Source organism: Eumetopias jubatus, unplaced genomic scaffold, assembly GCF_037043125.1.
Source record: "Eumetopias jubatus isolate StellerSeaLion01/CBP00866 unplaced genomic scaffold, mEumJub1_p1.0 scaffold_15, whole genome shotgun sequence".
In the NCBI taxonomy this organism is placed as follows: Eukaryota; Metazoa; Chordata; class Mammalia; order Carnivora; family Otariidae; genus Eumetopias; species Eumetopias jubatus.
Genome location: NW_028274821.1, coordinates 85,732,303 through 85,746,323, shown reverse-complemented (window position 1 = coordinate 85,746,323; position 14,021 = coordinate 85,732,303). Strand labels below are relative to the sequence as shown.

The window sequence follows — 14,021 nt, the reverse complement described above, 5'->3', positions numbered from 1 at the left end:
TTCCAAATGCAGCTTCTATGTCTTGGTTCTGGTAATCCTTCATCTATCTCTTCAAGGCCAGGGGTAATAACAGAACCGAGCATTACTAGTATTGCCCTTTGTGGTTTCCCTACACTCTGCGCACACTTCTGTAAACAGTCACTTTATTAAACTCTCCTCGAATTACTCTAATGTGAGTGTGCCATCTGTTTTCTTCTGGGAGCCTGACTGATATGTTGGCCTACTGGTCTGACATGCCTCAGAGAAGCAAGGCGATGGCAAGGTGAGATGCAATGAGGAGAGACTGCTAGGAATACTCAGAGGGAAGAACTAGGCAGAAGAAGGTGAAGGGGACAAAAACTGGAGGGACCCAGAAGAAATAATTTCTTCTTTTGTGAATTTTCAGGGTGTTATGTAAAAAAAGGGGAACTCCACCTTAATCAACCAAACCAAGTCTTAAGAAATCAGAGATCTCAAATTCTAATCATGATCATGGCTTCTTCTAGGTATAGGAAAACTCAAAAACCACTACATCAAAGCTGGAAATAGTCTCTCTATCCTTAGTTTGGGCATTATAATCAAACGAGTGTTAAGAGGTTCTTCTCAAAAAAATGTCAATTTAAAAGAAATAAAATACCTGACACCACTGGAGCCAACTGGAGGTACCCTGCTAATCACGGTACTGACTGTTTGTAGAGAAGACAGAAACAACAAATCAGAGGCTTCTGTTTTCTTTAAATCTTGCAGATATACGCCTTCTCTGTATTCAGTGTTACAGCAGCCTCAAAGCTCCCATCTCTTTACAACCTGCTCCTTTGTTCTTTGCACACTGTTTAATGATGTCTATCTCCACTAGGACCCACAAGCAGAGCCTTTATAGAACACAGGGTCTGTAGCCTTCTTTTAAGACAAGTGAAAGAACCACTGTAACAAAATAGCTGCCACTTTCCTTCACCTTGTCTCCAGTTCACCAACTGCATATTTACAGGAGAAACCCACTCCTGCCTTCTATCTCCTGCCAAAGCCACTGAACAGGTCCTTTATGGATAGCTGAAAAAGATACTGTAATTTGATAGTCATCCTTTTTTTCCTGCTCTAATTATTATTTTAACGGGCTTCTTCTTATTTTAATAGATTTTTTTTAATAAGGAAATCTTACTTACAAATTTTAATTAGCTTACTGAATATTCACTGCTTTGGAATAAGTAGTTTAATGAGGAAGGAGACCTCAGGCTACTAACTAGCCTGGAGTGTCCAAAGCAGCTTAGGGGGAAATGATGCAGTCCTTGTGATAGAAGCCCAGGCCTGGGCCTCACAAACCAGGACTCTGCAGCTGGGGCCCCAGGGATAGAGGAATCACACTGCCTCTTGCAGGGGGAAAAAAAAAAAAAAAAAAGTAAAAATCTACTCTCTTGCTTTTTATCAAGAACCTGTGTGTAAGAAGAACCTCCAGCTCTCCCACTTGTAAAGACTTGTGACTCTGTCAAATCACTTAACCTCTCTGAACATCAGTCTCCTCATCTGTAAGGGTTAGATAATAATTTTTTCCACACTAGACTGTTAGAAAAGCGGGTCTTGTGCACCGCTTTAAAAGCTCTAAAATACGTTAGTTGAATGAATGAATGAATGAATCTTAATGTTGCCAATTAACCTCTTTACTATTTCAGGTTCTCATCCGTTAAAAAAAAAAAATCAATCCTTTCTTTACAGTACATTTCAATTACAGTAGCTATGAAGAATAAGTGAACATTTTTCATTCTAAAAACACCTAGCAGAGAAAGTAGGGGCCAGAGTTCTTTAAACTCAAAATTGGAATCAGGAGAACAATGAAGTTTTTTGTGACTTGCTAATTTGAATAATCAATGCAAGTTAGCTTTATTTCAAAAAGTAAAAGCATATTAATATCTCCTTCACTAATTAAGAATATGTGACAATTTAAGTATGATTCTCAATGCTTATGACATTTGAAATAATTTCTTCTTTTGTGAATTTTCAGGGTGTTATGTAAAAAAAGGGGAACTCCACCTTACTCAACCAAACCAAGTCTTAAGAAATCAGAGATCTCAAATTCTAAGTTCAACCTGCAAGTCTATGTTAAGGACATTTATATTTATAATATATTAGCACAAATTAATGTAAGACTAACATAAACTGTAAATTTTTCATTTACCAGTGCCTATTTATATAATATATAGTGAATTTTAAAAACTATAATAATATAATAATATATATTAACTTCATATGTAAGACCAAACTCCTGATCTCCTTTCCCCCTGAAAAACCTGCTCCTCCCAAATCCCTCCCCATCATACTTAATGAAAACTGCATCTTTCTGCTGCTCAAGCCAAAAATGTTCGAGTCCTCCTTGACTTTCTTTCTCACATCCTACATTTCATCTGTCAGTAAACCCTCCTGGCTGTACCGTCACAATTATCTGGAATCCAGCCACTTCTCATCATCTCTACTACAAACCTCTTGGCCCAAGTCACCGGCACCTTCTGCCTGGATTATTGCAAAGAACCCTAACTGGTGGCTGCTTCTCCTTGCCCCTCACTCTATTGTCCATACAGCTGCCATGGTGATCCTGCTAAACTTTAAGTGAAATCATGCCACTCCCCAGCTTTCCACTTCACTCAGAGGAAACATCCGCCATTACCGTGGTGTCCAAGGCCACTGCACCATTTGGATCTCAGGATCTCTCTGACTTCATCTCCTACTACTTCTCCCACTTGCTCAGGCAACTTTTACCTCAGGCCCTTTGCACTTATTGTTCCCTCTGCCTGGAATGTTCTTCACCTATTAGCCACATGGCTTGTTCATTCTCTCCTTCAATCTTTACCAAAAGATATTTTCTCAAGGGAGGCTTTCTTTACCATTCTATTAAAAATTGCACACTTCACTCCCTGTTCTCCTTCCCTCCTTTATTTTTCTCCATAACACCTATCACTTTATTCTAATTTATCATCTCATTTACTTATTTTATCTGTTTGCACTCTCCCAGGAAAATATAAGCTCCATGAGGGCAGGCTTGTTGTTGTGTAAGTAGTAAACTTTTTAGTCAAGTGAAATATATATATGCCAAAAAGGAGGCACACGGTAGAGAGCATGATGAATTTTCCAAAAAGTGAAGACACCCATGAAACCATCACTGAGATCAAGAAACATCAGGGGTGTCTGGGTGGCTCAGTCAGTTAAGCGTTTGACTCTTGGTTTCAGCTCAGGTGGTGATCTCACCGTGGTGAGATCAAGCCCCACAAGTTTCTTTCTCTCTCTCCCTCTGCGCCCCCTGTTCAACCTCGTGTGTGCGTTCTCTCTCCCTCTCTAAAATAAATAAAACTTTAAAAAAGAAAGAAAGAAACATCACCTTTCCAATCACTATTCTCCCAAGGGTAATCACTTTTATCCTGACTTTTAACACTAAGATCAATTTCGCCTGTTTTTGAACTTTTTTTTTTAAAGTAGTCTCCGGGGTGCCTGGTGGCTCAGTCATGATCCCAGGGCCTGGGATGGAGCCCGGAGTCAGGCTCCCTGCTCAGCTGGGGGTCTGTTTCTCCCTTTCCCCCTGTCCCTTCCCCACTCCCCTGCTTGTGCTCTCTTTCTCTGTAAGATAAATTTAAAAATAAATAAATACATAAAGTAGGCTCCATGCCCAACGTGGGGCTTGAATTCATGACCCTGAGATCAAGAGTCTCATCCTCTGCAATTTGCATTTTTCACTCATTATTATGTTTCTAAGATTCATTCAAATTGGGTGTACGTAGTTGTAGATCATCCCTTTTCATGGCTATATAGTAACCTGTAATGGGATTATACCACAATGGATTTATCCATTTCCGCAATCAATGGACAACTTTCTTACTTCAAGTTTTTTACCATTTTCAAATAATGTTACAATGAATATTTTCACCCATGTCTCCTGATATACGTACACAAGAAGTTTTCTAGAGCAATTTCACTTAGAGGTAAAATTATGGATTTAATGGTATAGGTACATTCAAATTTATAAGATAATGCCAAAAGTTTTCCAAGTAGCTATACCCATTTACATTCCCACCAAGAATATTTAAGAGTTCCTGCTACTGTATATTCTTGCCAACTATGTGTGGGCTTGGAATGGTCAAATTTAGGATTTTCTGCCGCAACCTGGGATATGTAAAATGTGATTTCATTGCAGTTCTTGAATAACATTTTCCTGATTATTAATAAGGATCTTCTCATATAACTGAATATATTATTCTGTGAGGTCCTTATTTATGTTTTTTCTTATTAATTTATAGGAATTCCTTCTGTATTTTGGATATTCATCTTGCACATACACTTACAAATCCCTTCTTGCAGTCTGTGGGCTGTCTTCACATTTTAAAAAAGGTTTTATTGGAAATGATTTCAAACTTGCAAAAATAAAAACAGTACAAAGAACATCTGTGTATGCCTTCTACTCATATTCACCTGTTATTAAACATTCTGCCCCATTTGTTTTATCATCTGTGTGTACTCATGCATGCACACTCTCCCTCTGTGTTCATACGTTTGTGTGTATGTGTTTACATATATACATGCACACACATATAAACACACAGACACGCACACTTTTTTCCTGAACCATATGAGAGTAAATTATATACGTCATGGCCCTTTATCCCTACGTAAGTCAGTGTGTATTCCCTAAGACCAGAGATGTTCTCTTATAGAACGGTAGTACAATTACAAATTATAATTGACTTAAATAAACCTAACCCAATATCCTTCACGGCATTTTTTCCCCTTTAGTATAAGATCCAGTCTAGGGTGAGGTATTGCATTTACCTGTCATGTCTCTATCCTCTTTTAGTGTGAAACATTTCCATGGCCTTTCTCTGACATTTTTCAAGAATACTGCTCCCATCCTCCTTTTTTCCCTAACAGAACACTCCTCATTTTGTTTGTCTGATGTTTTCTAGTGATTAGATTCAGGTTACTTTCTTGGATGAAACACTACCCACAATGTCCACCTGTCCCACTTTGGTGATGTTGCTTCTAATCACCTGATCAGGGTTTTGTTCCATTTCTCCACTCTATAATTGCTTTTTTTTTTTTAACCCTTGCAACCAACAAAGGGCCTATGGAGAGCCACTTTAAGACCATCTTCTTCATCAAAATTTCTCCCTAGATTTAATATCTACTGATGACTCCTGCCTGATCCAATCTTTACCAAAATAGTTACATAATGTTGATGTTTCAGTCTTTATTAAGTATTTTGATAAACATCTTAGCACTAAATTTATCTTTTCCTTTGTTGTTTATACTTTTTATGGTCTTTTTAAGAAATTTTTTCCTACCCTCAAAGTACTAAAGATATTTCCTTACATTTTCTTTTGAAAGTTCCTTACTTATTCTCAATTATTATTTTAAGCAGTATTTTAAGCAATAAAGAATAAATCAGTTTCATATACCCTAAATCTAGCAAAAATTGTGTTGCTACAATTGCCTGTTTTCACTGGATTTCAATTTTTTTAAGTTAGTTTTTTTTTTTAAAGATTTTATTTATTTATTTGAGAGAGAGAGAATGAGAGATAGAGAGCACAAGAGGGAAGAGGGTCAGAGGGAGAAGCGGATGCGAGACTCAATCCCGGGACTCCAGGATCATGACCTGAGACGAAGGCAGTCGCCTAACCAACTGAGCCACCCAGGCACCCCTAAGTTAGTTTTGTATATGAACGATTTCTGGATTCTAAATTTAATTGTATTTTAAGTATGATGTATATTTTAAACAATACTTTTTCTCTTTAGAAAGTAGTTAACCTGTCAGTTCTGGAACATTCTCTGGTTTCACCTCTAAACAACTTAAATAATAGGGCACTAATTTATAAGGCTAGCAATTGATGTCTAATACTTAAAATGATAACATCATTGTTCCCACTTCAGAGATGTGTAGGAGGGGAATTGTTGAGGGGAAATTAACTTCTTTAGGCAGGAAAAGGGTAAGAGGGGAAGAAATTGTCACAATTTAATGCTTAAACAGATCCCTGAAATTCTGCATTTGAAAGGCTGAACTGGGAGAAAAAAGGTCAGCAAGTCTGCTTTGTAGACAGACTATTCTAAGTCTCTATTATTTCCATGTCTGAAGCAATTACCAAAAAAAATTTTTTTAACCTAACAAAGCTGTTTTTCTATCAGAAAATAAGTGAAATGAATATAGTAATATACTTAAAAAAGTAAGTAATGTGTTCCTAGCCTATTTTAGAAGTAGAGCAAAACCTCCCTGGTTCGGAGCAGTCAGAAGGAAACTTTTCTCCCACTTATTACACAGCATGTGTTAGGCAAGTCCTACATTAGACACAAAATGCTAGTACTATACTAATGAAAAGCCAGGATCTTATCACTTTCAAAAAATGTATATAATCTGTGTTATTCTCCAATGGTAACTATGTTATAGAAGTAAAAAAGAAGCAGAGACATGAAAACACCTTAATTGAAATTGGCCCTGCAAACATTTGAATTCTAAAGTCAGAGAGCTCTTGGGAGAGCCTGAAAATGGGGCTCGGCATCATCAACTGACGTTTAGCATGAGCCCAATCCTTTCACTAATGTTCAGGGGAAAAGCACACACCAGAAAAACACCCACTTAATTTCATTTTCCCTATATGGCCCAGCACATTAGACTGTTCCTTAATATTTTAAGTGGCAGTGAGTACTATATAACCCAGACAGGAATGTTTTATATACATCTTCACAAGTTGGTAACTCAAATCAACTATATTCCATTTCAAACTGGGCAAGAGGAATCAAGATAAGCCACTATTTCATAAGAGAATGACACTAACTCTTAAATGATAGCATAATTATAAACTGAAGGTTGTTCTAGAGGTTCTATGGAAAGTAATGCCAAAACAGAAGCTAGAAATCATCTCAAACCCAGACCTTAATCCCTTAAAGAACAATGACTTAAAATACTGATACAAAACTTTCAGTAGAATCTGAAGGGGATCTTTAATATCTTGGACTTCATATGTACAGCAGCAGTATTTATTTAGAAACTACTTTAAAATTTTTGTGACCCATGACCAAAAGGGAACATTGAAATTTCTGCCAAGGGTCAGCTTTTCCTTAAGTTCCACTGCAATAGCTGGTTGGCAATTACCACATTTGCGTGCTATAAAGAAAAGCTATCTCGATGTCAATCTATAAACAACAGTATAAGTATTTAAATAAAATTATATTTTAGAGCTAATGCCAGTAAAATATACTTATTTTATAAGGAGGTACAGTTGTTCATTTGTTTGTCTCCAATCCTCAACCTAAATACCCACCTATCTGCCTAAAACTAAATGTATTTTTGTTAGAAGATGACAGCTAATTTCAGGGTCACAATTTATTACAAATAAATGTTAAAAACAAAACAAAACAACAACAACAACCCAAAAAACAGTGATATGTATAAACTTAATTCTTCTGTTTAATGAATAACAAGGAAGCAAAGAAATCCTTGGGACCCAAATATCATAGCATGGTTACCAAGAAAAGACTTAGTGAATTCCTCAAAGCTTTCACCAAAGAGTTATATTAAATTTCCTTTCGGCAACAAATAAATTGGTTTCTCACTGGTAGAAGCTTAGGTCAGTCATCTAAATCAGGGAAAGCAGGACTACATGCCATTTACTGAAGAGTCACTTAAGAATAAACTGTGTCTCTCCCCATGGCATGTTTATGTCCTCTCTATAGAAGATTTACACTGGGGTGGTGGGTGATTATCTTGATTCCTTGCCACTTAGGATTAAAAAAAAAAATCACCTAAGCTTTAAAAGCTTGCATAAAAATGTGGGAATATCTATATTTTCTTTTTATCTTCTTTGATGATGGAACACATGGATCTGAAATTTGGTGATACCCTGAGCAAAAAATAGGGTTCCTATATCAACAGGGAAACAAGACAGACCCACGGTGTCCTCTCACCTGTGACACTGTGATGCTGCATTTCTTGGCCAGCTCCTCTTTGGCTTCTTCACTGGGGTAGGGGTTACTGAGGTGTGAGTAAAAATATTCATTCAAGATTTCTGTGGCCTGTTTACTGAAGTTACGCCTTTTTCGTCTATGACAAGAACCAAGAGAGAATTATAGTTATAGTCAGCCTTAACCAAAGAGGGATATACTGATTAGAATTATACGAAAAAAATAATTTCTATTTTTAAACATTCTTAGGGTCTGATTTATCACAATGATATTGCAGTTATGCCCCTGGCACCCTCCAAAGCACTTTACAAATCATTTTAAGATAGAGGATCACTAAAAATACAAGAATGTGAAGCACAATTAACTTGATTCTTTAATTTATTCAACAAGGATCTACTGTGTTATAGGTATTCAATGAAGATCCAGTGGGAACAAAACAGGTAAGGTCTATCAGAGAGTTTACAGGAGATTGGAGAGAGCAGAAAGTTAGGGGGAAGAAAGCCATTAGACATGTAACACGGAAAAAAATACAAATCATGGTGACCATATCAAGTGTCATGAAGGAAAAGTATAAGGTATAAGAAGGAAATTTAACATAGATTACAGAGTCAGGAAAGGTTTCCTTGAAGGAGTGACACTGAATCCGAGACCTGGAGAAAGTGTAGGCATTACTCAGATAAAGAGTAGAATGGGAAGAGGAACGAGCAGAGAAAGTGGTTTTGAAACAGAAACGAGCTTGGAAAGTTCAAAGGGGTAGAGGAGACCGGAACACGGTAAAAATCAGGAAATGTGTGAGTTGAGTATGGAAGGATGGGCAGATGCCAGATTATACACAGGCTAAGTGGATCCGTAAGAATTTTTGGATTTTAAGTGTAATAGGAAGCTATTAAAGGCTTTAAATTTTAAGTTCCAAAAAGATCATTCTGACTGCTGAGAATAGTTGGAGGAGGGCATGAAAGGAAATGCAGATTTTTTGAAAAAGATTTTATTCACTCATTTGACAGAGAACGAGAGAGCAAGCAGGGAGAGGGAGAAGCAGACTACCCACTGAGCAGAGAGCCCGACAACGTGGGGATTGATCCCAGGATCCTGAGATCATGACCTGAGCCAAAGGTAGATGCTCAACTGACTGAGCCACCCAGGTGCCCCAGGAAATGTAGATGTTTAAGGGGACAACTGCAATGGTCAAATTGAGAGATGATGGTAACCTGGCATAGGGTGAGAGTAATGGAAATAAAAAGATTCAAGATCTGTCTAAAAGGTAAAAACAGTGGGACTTGGTGATGGATTGGATGGGGGCAGTGGGTGGAGGAGAAAGAGAAGGAAGGTAAGGAAAAAATACATTAAGAATTTCTGGATTTTTCTGCTTAAGCAAGTGCCTGGACTAAGGCACGATTTGCTCCCAAGGGAAAAGAGTAGGGGAGGAAATTTTCTTTGTTTTTACTGGGAAGGGTGTGGCAGAGTCAGAAGACCAAGTATTTATTAACAATTTATTTCAAACAGCAAAAATGTTACTTATATTTGGGTTTTGTTATTAAAAATTTTTTTAAAGATTTTATTTATTTGACAGAGAGAGAGACAGCGAGAGAGGGAACACAGGCAAGGGGAGTGTGAGAGGGGAAGCAGGCTTCCCGCTGAGCAGGGAGCCTGATGTGGGGCTCGATCCCAGGACCCTAGGATCATGACCTGAGCCGAGGGCAGACGCTTAATGACTGAGCCACCCAGGCGCCCCTTGTTATTACAATTTTAAAGAATTCCAACCTGAAAATTAGCATTTGTCAGACTTCACTTTAAATTAGATCCTCCATTAACTAGAAAATACTTCCCCAAATAATTTTCTTAATACTGCCTTCCCAATAATCTTAATGATCGTCTCACTTGTGATATCCTATACTCAGGAAAGAGTCAGTAGGCAGTTGTAAAATGTGGAGACCCTATGAGATTCTTCTAGTTAAAATGATGTCACTAACATGGCAGGTTAAGTACGTGATCTATGTCTCAACATTAAGGGAGAGTCAGGGGAGGAAGAAATCTAGGTCTGATCAAAACATCTCAGGTTATGAGTCCTGAAATTTCCTAATTTCAATAATTTTTTGGAAGGTTAAACTGTCGGTTGTTTCCTGAAGGATGAAGAAGAGATTCAAGATCTACTTAGGGATTAAAATCTACAGGATGTGATGATGAATTAAATGGGGGAGGTGGTGAGGAAAAACAGGGAGGGAAGGAAAGGGAGAGAAAGACACCAAGAACAGCAGTTGGGATTTTTGCAGCAGTCATGCATTCCTCTGACCTGGGGACACTTTGAAGAGGCACCCTCTGACGAGGAGGTGTGTGGGTGCGTAGGGTGGAAAAGGTCTAGAGTAGGTATTGAAACTGTCAAATTTATAGATAATTACCTGGCCCACAGATCATATTTGTTGAGACTATATAATAATGACCTACCCATGAAAATCTAAGTTTCTGGCTTCTTATGAAAACTTGGAAGATCAGTCACACGAGTCCCACATTCTCAGAAGCCAGCCATAGGCTAAAGCTGAGTGATGGCTATGCCCCCCAGATATGCACCCATCTGCTGTAATCCTTACTGTCCCTCATCCAGCCACTCCACTCAATTCTCTTTTATGTAAGTGTGTGAATTTGGGACTCTAAGTTCTAAAACATGGAGTCCAGAGCACCCTTCTTTGTTAGATGGGATGCTGTTCAGGTCCTGAATGGTTGAATAAAGCCAATTAGATCTTTAAAATAATAATAATAAAAATAAAAATAAAAATAAAACATGGAGTCCAGCAGCAAGACTGAGGCTTGATACAAGAGCATTTCTTTGGGAAACGAAAGGAGGAATGAGCAGGAACATATCTGAGAAAGCAAAGCTAAGTTTAGCTCATTTATCAACTGTGCCTAGGAATGGTTTTAGTAAACACTGAAAAACCTCAGAGAAAAAAATCATGAGCAGAAGAGAACACCTCACCCCAGATAGTCTGGCTACGTCCAAACTACTCGAGCACTCCTACTAGAAGAGCAGAGGCACCGATGCAAATTTATTCTTAAATGTTTTGCATTGGTACATGCTTCAACTTGTCCAATTACCAGGAAAATGTGAGTATGGCCACAGGAGAAGCCAGAGTGAGCAAGGAAATCATCTATCTGAATGAGCATGTCTGTCTAGAGCAGAAAAACCTCCGCTTCTCAGTGTAGAGGCTGGTTGAAAGGTGCTACAGGAACAGATGAAACCAAAGCTCAGTGTTTGCATTCACTTGAAGGCATAAAACAGAAAAACTTGGTATTACACTTTATTTATTTTTTTAGAAAAACGTTCCGTAGAAAACGCCCATTAAGCATCCCCCTAAGTTTCTTTCCTGCAGGGTTGAGCAAACTCTAAATGGCTGTGCCTCAGGCCAGTGTGCAGCAGCGCCTCAGCCCCAGGGCTGCAACCCATCAGCATCTAACATCACTAACAGTGATCTCTGCGGGAGAAGGGACTCTGCTCCAAGCTCTGCTACCTTCCCATTCTGCCTCTGCTCACTCTGACTTGTTAACATACTTCCTCTTCTTGGAAGAAAAAATAAATCATTTAGGTGTATACATTATGAATGCAGTTATGTAATAAAAAAACACACACATGTTGACAAGGATGGGAAAGTATCAGCAGAAATAAGGAGAGCAATTGTTAGGAAGGATTTCTTTCTGAAGGAAGTACTTTTAAGTATCTCTGTTACATAATATTTTTTGTTAAAATACTCAAAGTTGAAAAGCAATTTTGAATTTTTTTTTTTGTTTTCTGACACTACCTTAACTCTTTGACTTGAGATATTGAAAGTATGAAGGAGAAATAGTCATTCATCTTCTTAGCCAATAAATTACCTTTTGCAGCTTATTGTATTTAAGAAGCTTGCTGGAATCATGGGGAATATAAACGTTCAAGACTTGGCGGTTGTTTTCAATGGCAATGTGGCTTACTAGAAAGAGAAGAAATGTTCCTGAAAAGCTATAATAAAGGCAGTCTGAATGAAGCTTGGTCTAGAGAACTGTAACAATGTCATGTCAGTATTGAAGAGAAGGCAAGGACCAGTCTAGTGGAGTGATTAAAAGTGGGCTTCCTAAAAAGGGAAATTTAGGCTGGGCCTAGAAGGATGAGCAAGGTCTCACGAAATCAACAAACACGAGCACTCGCTCTGTTCCAGGCTCCATGCTGGACACCCTCACAGATGACAACTCATCAGTGGTGACCAAGTTGGGGTTGGGTTGGGAGTTTACTGTGAAAGGCCAGCGATGGGGGTTGGGGGGTGGGGAGTGGTTCTAGTCAGAGGAAACAGGGAAGACCAAGAGGGATTTCATTTTGTATTAATCACATGAGATAACAACTTGATGATATAATGAGAGCACTAAAAATGTTTAAACTTTGATCTAATAATTCCATTTCTGAGAATTAATCCTTAGGAAATAATCCTAAAGATCAAAAAGTTTCAATGAATAAAGATTTTCACTGAAACACTAGTTTCCATAAACATCTGTTTAAAATAGTATCCTCTTTTCATCATTTTCTTGCCCCTTACCTTGTTTTATTTTCTTCACAGCATGTATCATCCTATTACATTTCATTGCATAACTGAATAGAATACTGTAGCATACAGGCATACCTTGTTTTACTGTGCTTCACAGATACTGCAACTGTGACAAATTGAAGGTCTGTGACAGTCCTGCATTGAACAAATCTACCAGAGCCATTTTACCAATGCTTGCTCACTTGGTGTCTCTGTGTCACATTCTGATAATTCTTGTAATATTTCAAACATCTCTATTATTATTATATTTATTATGGTGATCTGTGATCAGTGATCTTTGATGTTACAATTGTGATTGTTTTGGGGTGTCAAGAACCGTGCCCATCTAAGACAGCAAACTTAATAAATGTTGTGTGTGTTCGGACTACTCCACTGACCGGCCTTCCCCCATCTATCTCCATCTCCTCAGGCCTCCCTATTCTCTGAGACACAACAATATTAGTATTAGGTCATTTAATAACCCTACAATGTCCTCTAAGTGTTCAAGTGAAAGGAAGAGTTGCACATCTCTCACTTGAAATCAAAAGCTAGAAATGATTAAGCTTAGTGAAGAAGCCATGTCTTCATTAAGCTTGGTAAAACAAGCCAAAAACTAGGCCTCTTGAGCCAAACAGTCAACCAAGTTATGAATGCAAAGGAAACTGAAAATGCTATCCCAATGAACACATGAATGATAAGAACGTGAAAACAACCTTATTGCTGATGGAAGAAGTTTTAGTGGTCTGGATAGAAGATCAAACAGGCCAGAACATATTCTCTTAAGCCAAAGCCTAATCTAGAGCAAGGCCCTAACACTTTTCAATTCTATGAAGGCTAAGAGAGGGGTGGAAGCTGCAGAAGAAAAGTCTGAAGCTAGTAGAGGTTGGTTCATGAGGTTTAAGGAAAGAAGCCACCTCCATTATATAAAAGTGCAAGGTAAAGCAGCAAGTGCTGATGGAGAAGCTGCAGCAAGTTATCCAGAACACCTAGCTAAGATCATCAATGCAGGTGACTACACTAAACAACAGATTTTCAGTGTAGACAAAACAACCTTATATTGTTGGAAGAAGATGCCATCTAGGACTTTCATAGCTAGAGAGGAGAAGTCAATGCCTGGCCTTAAAGCTTCAAAGAGGGGCGCATGGGTGGCTCAGTCGTTACGCGTCTGCCTTCGGCTAGGGTCGTGATCCCAGGGTCCTGGGATCGAGCCCTGCATCTGGCTCCCTGCTCAGTGGGAAGCCTGCTTTTCCCTCTCCCACTCTCCCTGCTTGTGTTTCCTCTCTGGCTGTGTCTCTCTCTGTCAAATAAATAAAATCTTTAAAAAAAAAAATAAAGCTTCAAAGAATAGGCTGGTTCTCTGGTTAGGAGCTAATACAGGTGGTCAGTGCTCACTGACCATTCCAAAAATAGTAGGGCCCTTAGAGTTATGTTAAATCTACTCTGCCTGTGCTCTATCAGTGGAACAACAAAGCCTGGATGACAGCATATCTGTTTACGACATGGTTTATTGAATATATTAAAGCTCACTGTTAAGATCTACTGCTCAGAAAAAAAAGATTGCTTTCAAAATAT

The 14,021-nt window shown here is 38.3% G+C and overlaps 1 protein-coding gene across 2 annotated transcripts in view; it reads right to left on the bottom strand.

Annotated features, from left to right (window-relative positions):
• The window catches only part of PBX3 (PBX homeobox 3), a 205,816-nt gene that overhangs the window by 23,148 nt on the left and 168,647 nt on the right, over positions 1-14,021 (bottom strand). For both annotated transcript variants that reach the window (XM_028107887.2, XM_028107888.2), the window contains exon 5: positions 7,912-8,047. In XM_028107887.2, coding sequence (XP_027963688.1) covers positions 7,912-8,047 — 136 coding nt within the window. The remainder of the gene's footprint in view (positions 1-7,911; positions 8,048-14,021) is intronic.